This window comes from Peromyscus californicus, unplaced genomic scaffold (assembly GCF_007827085.1).
Source record: "Peromyscus californicus insignis strain IS unplaced genomic scaffold, ASM782708v3 Scaffold_9__1_contigs__length_137607984, whole genome shotgun sequence".
NCBI lineage: Eukaryota > Metazoa > Chordata > Mammalia > Rodentia > Cricetidae > Peromyscus > Peromyscus californicus.
In genome coordinates, this window is record NW_026294617.1 from 86,161,698 (window position 1) to 86,178,870 (window position 17,173).

The 17,173-nt window shown below is 47.4% G+C and overlaps 1 protein-coding gene across 1 annotated transcript; it reads right to left on the bottom strand.

Annotated features, from left to right (window-relative positions):
• Positions 1 to 11,596: 11,596 nt before the first annotated feature.
• Positions 11,597 to 16,793, bottom strand: LOC128106146 (glutathione S-transferase Mu 4). Its single transcript, XM_052731463.1, has 8 exons — positions 16,560 to 16,793; positions 16,299 to 16,374; positions 15,813 to 15,877; positions 15,433 to 15,514; positions 15,234 to 15,334; positions 14,210 to 14,305; positions 14,021 to 14,131; positions 11,597 to 12,528 (listed from the first exon to the last, which is right to left on the bottom strand). Exons 1-8 carry the CDS (start codon positions 16,593 to 16,595, stop codon positions 12,439 to 12,441), a joined length of 657 nt encoding a protein of 218 aa, XP_052587423.1. The 5' UTR covers positions 16,596 to 16,793; the 3' UTR covers positions 11,597 to 12,438.
• Positions 16,794 to 17,173: the final 380 nt, after the last annotated feature.

Here is a 17,173-nt window from a genome sequence, read left to right on the forward strand (position 1 = left end):
TGGACCCAAGAGGGCAGGCCTGGCTGACCTTGAACTGCAGCCTCCCACACTCTCCCACTGCACTATACAGTCAGTTTGTACAGTATGGTACAGTATGCTCACATCATCTCCAGGGTTTGCAGCCCGGATCAGTGTGATGAGAACTAGCTGAGAAAGCACCTCACTCTTCTGATGCCTGCTGCTTACAAACTCCCGACCCATGGCTTTCCCTTTAGCATAAGTCAGGGACAAGGAAGAAAGAGAATGTAGTGATGTCATTTCCTGCAGGAACCAGCACCCTCCTTATCTGTCCAGTGGCCACTGGTGATTCTATCCCCTATATAGATTACTGTAATGACAAACTTCATTCAGTAGATGTAAGACTTGAACTGAAAGGACCAAGCAGATGCCATAACAGGCTGCTCAGTCTTCTCTCAGAGATCAGGCCTCAATTTCAGGTTCCTGAGACTTGAGCAAGCAGTTTCTGGGAGGGCCACGAACAAAAGACATAGTCCTTGCAGTGGCTCCCTTTCTGCACGTACTCTGACTGCTCAAGGTTCAGCCAGTTGTTTACTGTCTGGGACCCCTCACCAACTTAGAGCTACGTGCATGGGTCAATGTGAAAGCCTGGCCACTGAGCCAGCCCCCACAGTCAGTACGTGCTAGGCCAGCCAGCCTCCATGGCAGTTCAAGGACAGAGCCTTGTACTTGTCCAGGCCTGCCCAGCAATGGATAACTGTAACCCCCAACTAACTCTAGCCAATTAGAAGTTACTAACAAAGTCGGGCGGTGGTGGTGCATGCCTTTAATCCCAGCACTCGGGAGGCAGAGGCAGGCGGATCTCTGTGAGTTTGAGGCCAGCCTGGTCTACAGAGCGAGATCCAGGACAGGCACCAAAGCTACACAGAGAAACCCTATCTCAGAAGGAAAACAAAAACAAACAAACAAAAAAACACTGCCGTATTGCTACTCAGGATCTCTCCTGCTCTGTTGCTGCATCAGACTGACAGAGTCCTTAGTTAACTTGAAACAATACAAAGACTCTTTGCTTTTGTACCGGATTCGGTTTCTTGGTGGTCTTTGGGGGACGCTGGGTACAACAGAACACAGGCCCAGCCTTCAATAAATGCCAATTATTCTCCATTTCCATTCCAAGGAAAGCATCGTGGAAAGCAGAGAAGGGGAAGACTATCCAAAAGGAAGCAGGATCAGGGAGAGATCGTTTCAAAATGGGAGTGAAGTCCTTCAGGTTTGAGGATGCATCCAGGCAGTCAGATACACAGTGCTGGCCAAAGACATTACAAAGGAAATCCACATAGGTCCGCTGCAAGAAGCTGAGGGTGCGGCCACTGAAAACTGGTAGACCTGGAAATGGCTACTCCTCGGCCTCACCTCCCTCACCTTTACCTCATCTACTGCAAACCGTGGGTGAACCCAAAGAACTCACAGAACCAGCAGTAGGAACTGGAGCATTCAGAACTCTGTCTCTACTATCGGGGCTGGAGTTCCACTGTGGAGAGTCTGGACTGGATCTTAAGACTTAGGAGTGATGACTGGGAGTTTCCATTTGGCACACTGAGTGTTGCGGTTACTCTGTCGGCTCTTTTAATCACTGTTTGTACGGTGAGTAGCACTGAGAGACTCTGGTAGCAGACAGGACCACAGCGAATGGGAAGGCAAGAGGACACCACCCTTTCCCTAACCACCACCCCCCCTTCCCTGTACCTATGTGAGGAAAATCCAAGCAAGCCCAGCTTGAATTTTCAACCCAGCAACTGGCTTTGCTCATAGTCAGGAGCTGTGGTAGACAAAAAGTTGAGAAAAAAGATCAAAGATCCCCTGGGTCCACCCTCCCTTTTCCAGGACCTTCCCAAGAAATCAAGGATGAGAATCCCTGAGCATAAGCCAGCAGCCTCCCACTATTTCACATTCCAAGGCTGCAGGTCTGAGGAGTTCGTGCTTACAAGGACTGTTGTAGTTGGAATTTTCTTTGGACTGCCAACCAGCTCCCAAAAATAAAGACCCAGAGACTTATTATTAATTATGAATGCTTGGCCTTAGCTTAGGCTTGTCCCACTAGCTCTTTTAATTTAACCAGTTTCTATTCATCTACAGTTTGCCTCGGGCTTTTTGTCTTTCTTTCATTCTGTATGTCCTACTTTCCTGCTTGCTCTGTGTCTGGCTGGCTGGTTCCTGATGTCTCCCTGGCATGTCTTTTTCTTTCTTCTTTTCTCTCTCCTGCCTAAATTCCCCCTCCTCCTTAACTCTCCCTGCCTGAAGTCCCTCCTCTACTCCTCCCTCGCAATTGGCCATTCCGTTTTTTATTAGACTACTCAGGTGCCTTAGGCAGACAAGGCAAAACAGCAACACGTCTTTGCATAGTTAAACAAATATTCTGCAACAGACTGTGGCCCTACCACACCAAGGCTTGTACAGGCTAACGCACCCTCTAATGTGGAATGCGGCCCAATTACAATACAAGGGAACCCAGTCCTTGATTTCCACTGCCCTGCACTGGAAGACCAACCTCAAGGAAGTTTTCTGGAAGAGTATCTTCTAGTTCCAGCTGGAGGAGGCCTGCACAGCCCAACAACAGGGGCCACGCATGGTTCGCCGGGCATTGATGGGAAGAAATTGGATAAAGTCTGACTAACAGGGTGCAATCGCCATTCCCCATGGTGTATCTCCTCTCCTCATAGCTTGTTGTCCGTCCATTCCAGAAACAGGAGGACGGAGTGAGCCAACTGTGAGAGCTGACCCAAGTCAAGTCAGAGATGGTGAAACCCTGGCAGGATGACCCCCTCCCTGCCTGATGAGTCTCCTCCACCTTCCTCCTAACAACCACCTCTCCACACACACCACATGTTACACCAGCACTAGCTCTTGTGTTTGAACTCCTGACAGGCAAACCTTTCCAGCAACTTCTGAACTAAATCTATACTTCAGAATTGATTCCTAGGTCTTCCCCACTCCCCTGTAGCCCCCTCACTCATCCCCATAAGTCCTAGTTGATGGGAATTCTAGCCACGCCCCCATGATTGCATAAGCCCTGGCAAGACACTTAGTCGTTTCTGCCTAGTCATTTCCGGGTCGTTCATCCTACATAATCCATGAACTGTGCGGTCATGTAATTTTCATGCAGTGTAATCACGTAATCTATGCACATGCGTGGAGTAGCCACGTGGGCCCATGTGCGCATGCACAGAGTAGTCCTTAAAGGGCAGGTCTCATGTACCCTCCCCCTCCTCAGCACGTCTTTCGGCAGGCCTGACCGCACATTCTGTCCTGTCCTCTCCCTCCTCTTAAGAAAACTCTGACAGTGGGTTTTGTTGTGTCTGGTGACTTTCCCTCGCAGGGTAAGAGCGCCGCATAAAACCAACACCAGTAACCCAGGGCCAGGGGCTTGATGTGAGTCTCCAGCAGGTGGATCGGGGCCTTTGCTTGTCCCAGGCCTCCGATTGAGCCCTGGGCAGACAGGACCCAGGACCTGACTGCCGTCTCCAGTTGGGCCACTGCCCTACCCTTCCGCAACTGCAGACATTCCAGGAAGAGGAAATACAGGAGCAAGATCCAGGGACCCGCCAGCAGGGAGGAGTAAAATTCAATCCAGCCTCATTGTGGCTTGTCCCAGAACAAATGAAGGCACTCAAAAGGTAGGGCTGGACCGGCCAGCTGCCCACACTGCCCTCCCTAGTCAGCTGTGTCCACAGGGAGACGGCAGTACAGTTGCAGACACTCTTGATAGCCAAAGTACAACGCCGGTCATTATCTTCCCGGCATTGCTCATATTTCGCCATTAACTCCCTGCCTTGGCTCTGGGTGGCTCCGGATGGCAGAGCCGGAATGAAACAGGTTGCCTCAAGCAGAGAGATTAGTGCTCCCTGTCATCTATAGCCTTTCATAGATTCCCAGATGGCATGCAGGACTCTGCTAATCTGGGCAGCTCCGAGCCACATACACACACGACCAGTAGACGCCTGAAAAATATTCAGGATCACTGAGCACTGGGAAGATGTAAAACCACGAGACACACCTTTCCCAGTAAGAACCGCCGTAATCAAACAGAACAAAGGTATCAGGGGCAGGTGAGAACTCGGACAGAAGAGAACTCTTAAACACTAACGATAAGAGTGTACGTCATCACAATCTGGTGCTTCTCTAAAAATCAGAAATAGAGCTACTGTTACACTCAGTCCATTGTGGGCCACGAGGAAGGAGAGAGACAACACTTACGGGTTCCAACGACTTTAATAAATCACCACATAAGCGGAGTCGCTGATCGATCAGGGATGAAGAACAGGACCAAGACTCGGGAGCCCTGCTGTTCCTGGAAGCCCCAAACGGGCAGAAGCGGGGTTTATAAGCACAGAGCCATAAACACACCTGTGCCAAGTTACAGTTACGTTTTTCACCAGTCAGGATTCAGGGATTAGAGGCTTTCCCTGTGTGTCCCATCACTGTCAGCTGACACAGAATGTGCAACTGCAGTCAGATTTTCCTTTCTTCCGCCAGCCCCCAAATAATGGCACAGAGACTTCTTGTTAATTGTGAAAGCTCGGCCTTAGCTTAGGCTTGTCCCATTAGCTCTTAGGACTTAAAGTAACCCACTTATAATAATCTATGTTATGCCACATGGTGTTACCTCTCTTTCATCTTGCACCTCCTGTTTCCTCTCCATGTAGCTGGCGACTCCATCTTTCTTTTTTCCAGAGTCTTCTCTGTCCCTGGAAGTCCCACCTAACCTCTTCCTGCCTAGATATTGGCCATTCAGCTCTTTATTAAACCAATCACAGTGACATATCTTCACACAACATTCAACCAATTAGATTCATTTGTCCTTTTTGTAGTTAGGTTTTGTTGTTAGGAACAAACGTTATGTTTAGGGGACTGTTGCTTAGGGAGGAAGTTGGTTAGCTTCTGGACAGTCCCCATGGGACTTACATAGGAACCTGAACTTTGTTTCATCCTATGGGTAAAATGGAGTCTGAAGTCAAAAGGGCTACATTGTCAACTTCCACCCCGCATGAGATAGCACGTGATCTGGTAAGGCCAATACTGGGTCTATATCCACGGGAAATAATATTGGTATGCTAAAGAGTATGCACTTTACAATAGCCAAGAGATGGATGTCATCTAAGTAGTCATCCACTAGGCCAGCAGTCGGTAGTGGCGCACGGCTTTAATACCAGCACTCAGGAGGCAGAAGCAGGTGGATCTTTGTGAGTGTGAGGCCAGCTAGTCTACAAAGTGAGTTCCAGGACAGCCAGGGCTGTTAAACAGAGAAATCTTGTCTCGAAAAACTAAAAAACAAACAAACAAACAGGCTGTATTTAGGCATTAAGATTAGATGTATTGAGATGCTTTTGCCTACTCTCTTCATTGCCATGTGATCCAGCAATGCCAATACCGGGCATATAGCCACAGAAAATACAATTAGTATGATAGGAGGACGCACTTTACCATAGTCAAGAAATGGACGCCATCTAACAGCCATCAACTGATAAGTAGACAAAGAAAATGTGGTACATGTGTACTATGGAATACTCTTTAGCCATAAAAAAGAGAGAAAAAATCTCCAACCAAGAGTCCTAGGGAAACTGAACAGTCACATGCAAAAGATAGGAATGAGATTCCTGTCTTTCATCCTGTACAAAAATAAATTCCAAATGAACCTAAGGCCTTAATGTAAGAGTTCAATAGCTCTGAAAATAAAAGCAAGAATTGGCAAGTCAGAGCGCATCAAAAAGGAAGTTGCTCCACAGCTAAGAAAACTCTCTGTAGAGGGAGGAGAGACCAGCAGATGGGAAGAAATCTCTGCCAGCTGTTTATCTGACCCAGGATGAACATCCAGAATATGAAAAGAATGTAAAACCCCAGCCAAGCATGACGACACATACCTGTAATCCCAATACCAGGAGACAAAGGCATGAGGATCCCAAGTTTGACTCCAGCTTGAGCTATATAGTGGAATCTTGTTAAAAGAAGAGAAAAAAAAGATAAAACCCATAACAACAAAATAACTGCATAATGAGTAAATGCTATGAAAGAAATGCTGCAAATAAGTCATAAATGTGTTTTTCAGATGTTTGACATTTTCAGTCCTCAAGAAAAAGCAAAGGAAACCACACTGAGATTCCATTTCAACTCTGTCAGAATGCTGTTCTAAAGGGAAATCAATGCTGCCAGGGATGCAGAGGGAGCAGTGGTTATGTGCTGTTAGTAAGTGGGCAGATTGGCACAGCGCTACGAAAGCTGTATGGAAGATCCCCAGAAAACCAAAAACCAGGACTGCCAAATGATCCTGCTCCATCATGGCACACCCATGTTTCCTGCAACTAGGTATAGTAGCCAAGTGATGAGCTCGGCATAGGTTCACTGCAACAGGTGAATGGCTAAATAAAACACCGTGGAGTATTACCCATAAAGGATGAAACCGTCATTGCAGAAGAGTAAATGGAATTGGGGAGCATTGCGTTAAGTGATAAGCTTAAAATAAGCCAGATTCAGACTGACAAATATTGCATGTTTTCTCTCATATAAGGAAACAAGTACCCCTGTATTTGAAATCTGTTCCAAACATGAAAAGGCCCCCAAGAAATGGAAATGCTATGTTTTGTGTTTTATTTCTTTTTTTAATTTTTTATTAAGATTTTTTTTATTCATTTTACATACCAATCACACATCTCCCTCTCTTCCCTCCTGTCACCTCAGCCTCAGCCTCCACCCCCCACACCTCCACCTCCATTCCCTCCTCCGAAAAGGTAAGGCCTCCCATGGGGAGTCAGCAGAGTCTGATACATTCAGTTGAGGCAGTCCAAGCCCCTCCCTCTGCATCAAGGCTGTGCAAGGTGTCCTACCATAGGTAATGGGCTCCAAAAAGCCAGCTCATGCACCAGGGATGTATGGTGATATTTTATTTGTGCTGAAATGTGATTTTATTTGTATGTTAATAAATAAAGTTGCCTGGGGGTCAGAGCTAATAGCAAGTCATTTAGCAGAAGTCTGGCAGTGGTAGCACATGCCCTTAATCCGATCACATGACAGGCAGAGTCTATGTGTTCAAGGACACAGCCAGCATGGTGACACACACCTTTAATCCAAGTACCAACCTGAGACCTGGAGGTCTGTATAGGCAGGCAGTGACGAAGAAGTCATGTGGTTGGGTTTAGATCCAATGAGAAGGCAGAACAGAAAGGCAATAAAAATACAAACACACAGGAAGTAGGTCTCTTTCTCAGGGGAAGGACGGCAGCAGCAGTGGGTGGTAAGAAGGTGGTCTCAGCTCTTGGCTACTGCTCTCTGACCTCTTGGGCTTTTAACTCTTTATTTGGCTCTGTGTTTCTTATTTAATAAGACTGTCTAGAATTACATCTACAGGGATGGATCCTGATCCTACTGTCAGGGTCCCCTTTAGCAGACCAAGCTACACAACTGTACAATGGAAAAAAGAAAGCATCTTCAACAAATGGTGCCAGCATAACTGGATGTCAATGTGTAGAAGATTGCAAATAGATCCTTATCTGTCACCATGCACAAAACTTAAGTCCAAGTGGATCAAAGACCTCAACATAAATCCAGTTACACTGAACTGATAAAAGAGAAAGTAGGAAGTAGTCTTGAACACATCAGCACAGGAGATCACTTCCTAAATATAACACCAGTAGTAGCACAGACACTGAGAGCAACAATTAATAAATGGGACCACCTGAAACTGAGAAGCTTCTGTGAGGCAAAGGACATGGTAAATAAGACAAAACGACAGCCTACAGAATGGGAAGTGTTTGATTTCTTTATAGACTTATTCTGTCATTATTGTAATTAATTTTTGTGTTTGTTTGCTATATATAATCAAGGTTCTCCACAGAAACAAAACAAATAGATATCAATGCATTACATATGAGTAACTTATGATTGGAATTGGATGAAAAACATTATGGAGTGGGGACGTTTATGTTCTCTGCAATTCAAAGAAGAATGGGAGTCAGTGGCATAGCTCAGGCAAGTTGAGGGACAGGATGGAGGGCAATGCTGTAAGTCTCCGTTCGGTTGCAACCTCCAGCTCGCCCCTGCATGATCCAGAAAACCCTATTCCTTCTCTCTCTCTCTCTCTCTCTCTCTCTCTCTCTCTCTCTCTCTCTCCAAAACCCACCCTCAAAAAGAATTTCCAAGAAAGAAAAGGAGCCAAAAAGCCCAGAATTCTTCACAGCCACGGCAGCTCCTCTAAGTCCCCAGCAGTCCCCACCTAAAGTGGTCAGCTTTTGACCATACTTGGGCACAAACGCAGCACCCCTCACCTACAGGCTATATGAGCTCACTGTTTTAGTTCAGGCATCTGACTTCTCCTGCCTCGATCTCTGGAGCATTCATTGCTTTGCTCAAATAAACCTGTTCTTTTACTTTTTCAGTTGATCTGGCTTACTGTATCTTCAGAGAAACCTATTATTGGACTACAGAAAACCTATTAGTCTCTGCCAAGTTTTATGGTAGAGAACCTGTAGCCTAGATGTCGTAAGACAGGAGAAGATAAAATATCCTAGTCAAAATGCGGAAGGAAATTCACCCTTCTGTATTGGAACTGTCCAGGCCCTGAGTGATTAACAGGTGCCATCTCCCAGTGGTGAGCACTATCTTCTCTACTAAATCAAATGCTAAGCTTTTCTGGAAACACCATAGCAAACATAAGGAGGAATGGTATCTTGAAATGTATGTGGCATCTACATAAAATTAACTATCACATTGTATGGTGGGTAACCTAGAACACAATCACAGTTACACAACCCTAAGGAACCAGAGCTGTGGACTGCCTCGGGTCCATCTTTCCACTTTCTCCAGGAAATGACTAAGCAATAAGTAGGAAATTAATAAACAACTTTATTCAGGGAGATTCACAGACTTTGATTCCTCAGGTGGAAACACGTACGAACAATAATCTACAAAGAAGCCAGGCAAACACTCCAAAGCATGATGAAACAATAAAAATGAGCTAGGTGTGGTGGTGCACACCTTTGATCCCAGTATTTGGGAGGGAGAGGTGGGTGGATCTCTGAGTTCAAGGCCAGCATGGTCTACAGAGTGAGTTCCAGGACAGCCAGGACTACACAGAAAAACCAAAGTGCGGGCGCGGGGGATGAGAGTAGATATGAAACTACTGTGCTGGCTACCAAGTGCCTATGTAGTTGAAAAAAAGGTTGCCACCAAAAGTTATTCTATTGGAAGAGCAAAAGATAATATCTTATAAAGTACTAAACTAATTTTACCTTTTGCCTTGTAGTATCTATTTGGTGATTTCTCCTATTAAAATGACTAAAGCCGGAGATGGTCATGATGCTGGCTAGAAGGTTTTAAGTTATTGAAATCCACATCTCTAATAGCATGAAGATGACTAGATAGAGTGTACTAAGATTATATTAATCTCAAAGAAGTCAGCATCTGTAAAAATCAAATGAGAGTCGGGAGTGAGGAAAACACCTGCCTGCAAACTAAACTACTCACCTTGGTGCCATCGAGGGGACTCACCGAGCTGCTGGGGACCTTGGAGTCTCCTGAAGCTCATTCGAGGTGTGATTTTTAAATCACTTCAGGAGAACACGATGCAGAAGAAGGACTAGTGAGCAATGAATCTGGCACAAGTTCCAATTAGTGCAAAAATTCACCAACGTTGGTCCCCCACTGGATGTGGGCCACTCTGCAGGGAATACACTAGGATCTTGCAGGGTTTAGCCACTGTTCTGCTAAGTAATGGTATTTGTCATTTCATAGGCTAAGTGACTGGATGTCCACTTTGGGGAAATGCCTCTGTAAGGCTTAGTTCCATTTTTGGAGATGTATTTCTGATAGTTTTTGAACAAATCTTGGCTGATTAGCAATACTATCTTTTGGTGCTTTGCTGATGGGACAATCACTTTGGAATACTGCAATATCCACCAGAGCTGAACATGTACCTGCCTCTGACCCACTCTTGTTAGAAGTTCAGAATGCTTTTGTCTTCCAAGAGACAGGTAAGACTTAGGGAAAAAATATTGAAGTGAGCTTTGTTTTAATTTTTAAATTATTTCTTCTATGTTTTCAGACTATAATTACATCATTTCCCCCTTCCCCTTCCTCCCTCCAGACCTTTCCATATCCCTCTCCTTGTTCTTTCAAATTCCATAGCCTCTTTTTCATTAATTGCTGCACATATATGCGTGTATGCATATATATTCTAAATACATAAATACAACCTGCTTCAGTTTATGTTTCTTGTATGTGTGTTTTCAGGGCTGACCATTTGGTGTTGGATAACCAATCAGAATGCTCTTCCCTGGGGAGGACTATTTCTCCTAACCAATCAGAGTGCTCTTCCCTGGGGAGGACTCTTTCTCCCGTTCTCAGCGTTCCTTGGTTACCTGTAGTTCTTTATCTAGAGTTTAGGCTTCGTGAGCTTCCCCACTGCCCACTTTAGCATGCCTGTTGGTGTTGTCCTTGTTCGGCTTTTATCTAGGCAACCACGCTGGTGAGATGTTACAGGTGTAGCTTCTGACATTCCTAGGAGACACAGTCTCACAGCAAACTCCCTGTTCCTCTGGCTTTTAACCTTCCTGTCCACTCTTCTGCAGTGGTCCCTGAGCCTTCGGTGTTGGATTTGAACCGTAGATAGCATCAGTTGGACTGGGCTCCACAACTCTGCATTTTGATTGGTTATGGTTTTCTGTAATGCTCTCGACCTATCGCAAGGATAAGTTTCTTGATGAGGGGGGAGTGAAGAGTAACCTTCTCTATAGTTGTAAGGACAAATATGTAGAGTGTAATTAGGGATTATGCTGGTTTAGTAAAGCGGCAGTGGTAGGTTCTCCTCCAATATCCACGACTTCACTAGCCCTGGGCACTAGACTAGATTTCCTATTCCAGGTATTTTTTTCCTCTTGTTGAACAGGCTGTTGGTTACCATCAAGGTACATATGGCATTACTTCACCCTAAGGGTTATCATAACATGCTGGTCATTGCTGTGGTTCATAGGCATCCTAGCTGAGGAGTACTGGTCGCCTCTCTTCTTGTATGGCTCCCTCTGGCATCATGAAAGTTAGTCCTCAGGGAGAAGGGTTTCAAGTCAGATCCAGCCTAGGGGCCTCTGGGCCCTGTCTGAAGTGTATGGTATCTTCAGCAATAGGGGTTTAACTTCTACGTCTTGGAGGGGGGCAACCAATGCCTGTAATGTTCTGGGAGTCTCTTGGACAACCTGGACCAACAACTCAAAAAGAGGGTTGCTCATGACTGGTGTGGCTTTTGTTCAATGGCCTTTGGTTCTTGGAGGCAGTACTGTCAGCCCAGAGCAACTTTATTTGAAATCTGCATGGGAGAAGCCTACGCTTGGGAAGCTGTGAAAGTGTGTGAAGAAGCACCCGGCTGGGTACGGATTCCTGTAAAGACTTTGACTTGGAGATCTCAAGACAAAGGTGGCCATCAAAAGTATTGAAGTAGTGCATGGACAGAAGAATCCTAGTCAGAGCGACTGGACTCTTCTTACCAGAAACACTCTATTTCTGCGGCGAGGTAGGGGGCGCGTGTAAAGCCAAAAGTTCACGCTACAATTCTAATCCAAAGTTTTGCTGATATAAATGGTAGAAAAGACATCGGGAATTATGAAAGCATGAAGAAATTTATTTCACAGGGTCTCACAGAGAGAAGGGATTAGCCAAGTTGGTCCCCATCCCTGGTGACCAAAGACAGGATACTCCAACGGCATCAGGAACCAAGAGGAGACAGGATCCTGGAGACACATAGATAAAACGCAGCCATACTACTGGGAGGCAGAGAGGATTCTGGCTTACCGCTGGGGACTCCCACCAGCCTGGGTCCTCACCCCTGAGACCTGTATGATGAGCCTCAATAATGCTAGAGTACTGGAGATCCCAAGCCCCAAAAGGCTCCCTTTAAGTTACACAGAGCCTCCTGCAGCTGCCTGCTGTGACGCTATCAGATGGGGTCAGGAAGCCCCAACCCCCTGCTTATCCAACCAGAATCCCTGTGAACTTGGCCTCTGCCAGGTCTCGAGGCAGTCTTTGGGGGCAGCAGTGAAAGCTGGCAGTGTAGCAGCCAGGGCTAGTGTGGGTCAAGCCCAACAGTAGGTACCTGACATGGCCGGGCAGCGCCCTCATACATCAGGCATCTCCAGCCTCCTGACAGGCCTGGGAGCCCAAGCTGAGCTCTGAGGGAGAGTCCCAGCTCTTCACATCACAGCAAATGACAGGCAAGACCATCAAGTGGGTGCAGGACAGTCACACTAGAAGAGCACTTGCTGAAGGAAAACGAGGAGTCTAGGCTTTAAAGGGCTTGAGAGGGCAGGGACTGGGTGAAAGAAAAGAGGACCCAGGGCATTCTGGGATCAGGAAGGGGACAGGAAGAAGAAGGAAGTGCCAGGGCTACAGGAAGTTCAACTGTTCCCAGAGCCCCAGGTTTCCATCTCCGGCCCCGTCAAGGCCCTACTTATTGCCCCACGTGGCCACCTTTGTATACAGAGGCGTTCGGAGGAAGCGGCCGCTCTTCATGTAGGCAGAGATCTTCTTCAGTCCCTGAGAGTTAGAAAAGAAAAAGAAAACCAATGTGGGCTTGCTCTTGGCCAGAGAGGGTAATCATCTTCCTCTTCCTCACACTGCTCTTAAGAGGCACACATCTGGGACCTGCCTGGGCCTTGTCTTCCAGTGTTGTACTCTCTCGGCACTCCCTCCTGCCCTCCCTAAGGGGCCTTGTCACCCCGTCTATACAGACACACTCCTCTTGCACACATAAACTCCATATTGCCTAGGTCTGCACACTGAGGAGGAATCTATCAAGACAAAAGGGCACGATGGCAGATAACCCCTATCTCATCCAGTGACTTGGCAAAACCAGGGTCAAAGTTTATAGATATAGATAGGCCAGAAAAAAAAAGCCAGGTTCGCCCTAATCATTCCCTAGGGAGAAAGCCAAACTTCTGCACCTGGTGCTGAGCCTCAACCAATCCTGTCTCCAGCCTTGATACAGGGGCTAGGCTCAATGACAGTCACCTGTGTTATTGGCCTTCTACCAGGAGAGTGAGCCCCTAGAAAAATCTCTAAAGAGTTCAGCGAAGTCCAGAGCTGTCTGTATCCAAGGGACCAAGTTCACATTTAGCCTAAAGCTGCAGCCTTCAGCTCTCCCCAGCCTCTTCCTTCTCAAAGCCACCCAGTTTGGACCAAGTGATGAGAACTAGCTGAGAAAGCTCATCACTTGATAAGGAATGGGACAGGAAAATGAGTTCCAGACTGAAAAGCCCATTGGACTAAAGTCTCCAACCCCCAAGTTTCTAATAAATTAGGTGGCGTAGGCATCAAACAAGTAGTCTCTGGTGAATCGGGGCTCCACGGCACCCAGGTGGTACCACACACCCCTCCCAGTCTGGTATGCCTGATGTTATCCAATCCACACGGTGCCAAAGTGGGTCTAAGGACCACCTTTTCCTTTCTTACTGGGCATGGCATGTGCCTCATACAGAAATCAGAAAATACAAGCAAAACTAAGCATATGATGACGTCTCACAAAAGGAGCAGTTGGACACCGAAACAGAAAAAAATCAAAGGAGTGAGAGAGGAAAGTCATGACACACATTTCAGGATAAAATTCTCTAACAGGGGCCCCACAAGGTCTCAGCAAAACATTCAGCACATCAAGTACAATTCGTTACATCCGGGTGCTTCACAACACCTTCCTTTGACTTGCCCTCCTAACCCAGGCAGCAGCCTCGACCTGCTGCCCAAGGAGCAGGAAGTCAACAGGGACCCCAGCACAGTTCTGCTGGTGCTGACACCCTGAGCAGGTAAGTAACCCTCTACAGTTTCACATTTCCTTATCTGAGCAGTGGGGCTGATAATTCTCCACACCCTGGAGAAACGCTGTAATGATAATCTTGATCAGCAGACATAAGGTGCTGAGCACCGATTCCAGCAGAGAGGGAGTGCTCAATGCACGCTACTTTGTCCTCACTCCATCTCCAAGCCCAAGAAAACATCAGCTGACAGCCAAGAGCAAGGAGGACCAGGGCATCACCTCAAAGCGGGCCACAAAGTCCTTCAGGTTTGGGAACGCATCCAGACACTTGGGTTCGAATATAAGGTGTAGGTCTAGGATATCATAAGCAAGGAAATCCACAAAAGTAATCTGCAAAAGACCAAGAATGGGGGGGCATGAAATTCTGCCCCCTGGGGAGAATGACAACCCCAGCTTCTTCTCTTTTACCTTTTCACCAACAAACCACGTCTGCTTCCCCAGGAACTGTGAGAAGAGCTTCATCGTTCCAGGGAGCTGCTCCGAATATTCTGCCTTCAGTTTCTCCTGGAGCAAAAACAGCTGTCACCATGGAAGTTCCCTGGCACAGTGACCAGGTCCAACGGTATCGTGCATGGCCCTAAATGGCCAGGGGTAGGCAGCCATCTCCACTAAGATGGAGACCGCGTCATTGTCCAGGCTTTGGTTTAATGTATCAACACTTACTTATTAGATTTCATGGTAGCTCACCCCACCCTTCAAATGCAATGGAAAGCCAGAGAAGAACAAGACACTGTCCACAGTGGGACTTCATCATTCCTGATGCCTAAGCCTATAGGTGCTCGGAGCAGGGAGCAGGCAGCAGGCCCTGGGTCTGATGCCAGGCAGCATCCAAGAAGTATTTGGAGGAGAAGATGAAAGTTCCATACAATAGGTTCCAGAAGAATGAAATATGCTTGAGTTTCTCCCAGTAAACTGAGGAGTATTTGAGGCTGGCAGGCAAGGAGAGAAAGTCCTTCAGGCTGCGCCTGATCTACAGATAGAAAATTTGCTGACTCGTGTGGGTGTGAAGAGAAGCACTTTGAGAGGTCGGAAAGGGTTCCGTGAGTCCTGCATCTTGGACTTCTTTTTCTAATCCATTGAGTATACATGTATTTCATGGTCAGCAATGATGTGAACTACCTGGGTGGAGGGCCTACGGCAGAGGGCGCAGGGTGAGGACACTTGGAAACATGACTTCACTATCTAGGAACTTAGTGTCCACTCTGGAAGTCTGTACTGTACCCTCAGATAGGTAGGGCCTAAGTAAGAGTGTTCATTTGATAGTTCAGTGTTATGGAGACTGCTGGGGACAACCCATGAAACATCCTGGAGGATAAGTGGCTAAGAAATTCAAAAAGTAAATAAGACCTGTGCAGATGGGAATCTGAGAGAGCTAACTCCTGACCCAAACACTGCCTGGTCCAGCCCAGTGTGGGAGTTGGATGGGACTCACAAAGTCTGGACTGTAACAGACTCTAGCCAGCTGATTGGAGACATCCATAGCCTGGTTCTCCAAAATGTCCACACGAATCTTTTCTTCTTCTGTCTCTCCACCTGCAGCACACACAGCACAGACTCATCCTCAACATCTCATTCCAGCCAAGCCAAGGAGGTTGTCCCCCATGCCCCACCCTGCCGCCGGCCCCACTCACACATGTTGTGCTTGCGGGCAAGGTAGCGCAGGATTGCGTTGCTCTGGGTGATCTTGTGTGATCCATCAATTAAGTAGGGCAGCTGTTTGGACAAGCAAGGACAGTCAGATGGGATCTGAGGTCCCAGCCTCACTTCCCTAAGTTAGGACAGACACGTGGCCTTGTGGCCTGGCATTCAGTGTGGCTAGCATGGGAAGCCCTCCATGAACACACTTCACACTGAATGGAAGAGCTGAGATACAGCCCATCACAGAAACACTGTGCAGCCACCAGGAATGGGAGCAGGAGAGCAGAAGCATTGATCCCAAACCCCTCAGCCAGGCAAGGAGATGAGGTGAGGACACCATGCCTTCCCCAAACCTCCCCTTCCCTGCACTTACGTTGGGAAAGTCCAGGCCCAGCTTGAATTTCTCACTCAGCCATTGGCTTCTGTCATAGTCAGGAGCTATGGTTGAAAAGATTACGTAAAAAGAAATCAGTCTAGTGTCCAACACACCTATTCTAGGAACTTAGCCCCTTAAAGCAGGGAGGGGATCTGCAACCTCACACACTGAATGTCACAATCTAAGGTTCCAAGGATGAAGAGTGCTTGGGACTGTGGGCCCGCCATCTCTACGACTTAGCAAGTCTTCATGGGGAATGTGATCTAATTTCAACAGGAGTAGGGGAACCCACCCCTCCACCTCCAGGGATCCGTGCTGAAAGATCAAGCCCACTCTCTGGAGGTTTCTGGAGGAAGCAGATTCTAAGTCCACATGGAGAAGCCCTATACTGCAGAACCCTGTAATGTAGTGTAGGTGAGAAATGGGTTGCTAGTCACCAACGGACAGGGGTAGGGAAGAGTCTGACCAGAAGAATGTCATTACCATCTCCCATGGTGTATCTCTTCTCCTCATAGCTTGAGTCTGTGTATTCCAGGAGCAGGCGGATAGCGTGAGCCAGCTGCAGAGATAGGTCAAGAATGGGAACTGGGGATTTCTATGTGACTCCGCCTCCACCAAGAGAGTACACAGGCGCACACGCCAGCAAGCATGTGTGCAACAATCTGAGCTGTACAAGGGAGACCCCTTCACCGCTTCCCTCATCCTAGCCCCTCGATCCTTTCCACCCGTCAGGAGGTCGCTCACCCCACGGATGTCCCAGTAACCCAGCGTCATAGGCATGGTGCTGGTGCCAGGGGCTGAGTCCACTGTCCTCCGGGTGAGCTGCTTTGACTTTATCCTCCTGCTCTAGCTGGGCGGAGCTGGCGCCCGGTGTAGTCCTGCCCCTACTGGCTCTGCCCGGCAACACACACCCGGCTCTACGGCTTTTGCCTAGACAGTGTCACCTGCAGAAGCAAAAGTACTGAGTTCCGCCCCCAAGAGACCGGAAAGCATAAGATGCGGTTCCGCCTGCAGTCCCACCCTCATCCTCTCGCCGAGTGCGCAGAAGCAGAGCACTGGCCGAGCCGCTGTCTTTCCCAGACATCTCTGGCTGCTCGCCCTGCTGTTCTCGAAGTGTGGTAGGGTCAGACCACAAGGGAGTCCCCAGCCCGAAAGTATTGATTAGGCACTTCATCCCTATTGTCAATCAAGGCAGACTCCTGCAATGACAGTTGTCCGGAGGTGATGTTTCTCCACCTGGCAGAGAGCAGTCTCTGTTCAGAAGTACATCTGAATTTAAAGAGCTGATTTTTATCACAGATAAACCTCTGATTTTAAAAAGTGGGAAAATGGAAATTTTGAATGTTCGTACATGGTCA

Coding starts and splice junctions, on each gene's coding strand:
- LOC128106146 (XM_052731463.1), bottom strand. CDS start 16,595: ATGCCTATGACGCTGGGTTACTGGGACATCCGTGGG. Junction 14,306..15,233: donor TCTGTTACAGTCCAGACTTT/GTGAGTCCCATC, acceptor TTTTTGCTCCAG/GAGAAACTGAAGGCAGAATA. Junction 12,529..14,020: donor ACTTTGTGGCCCGCTTTGAG/GTGATGCCCTGG, acceptor TCTAACTCTCAG/GGACTGAAGAAGATCTCTGC.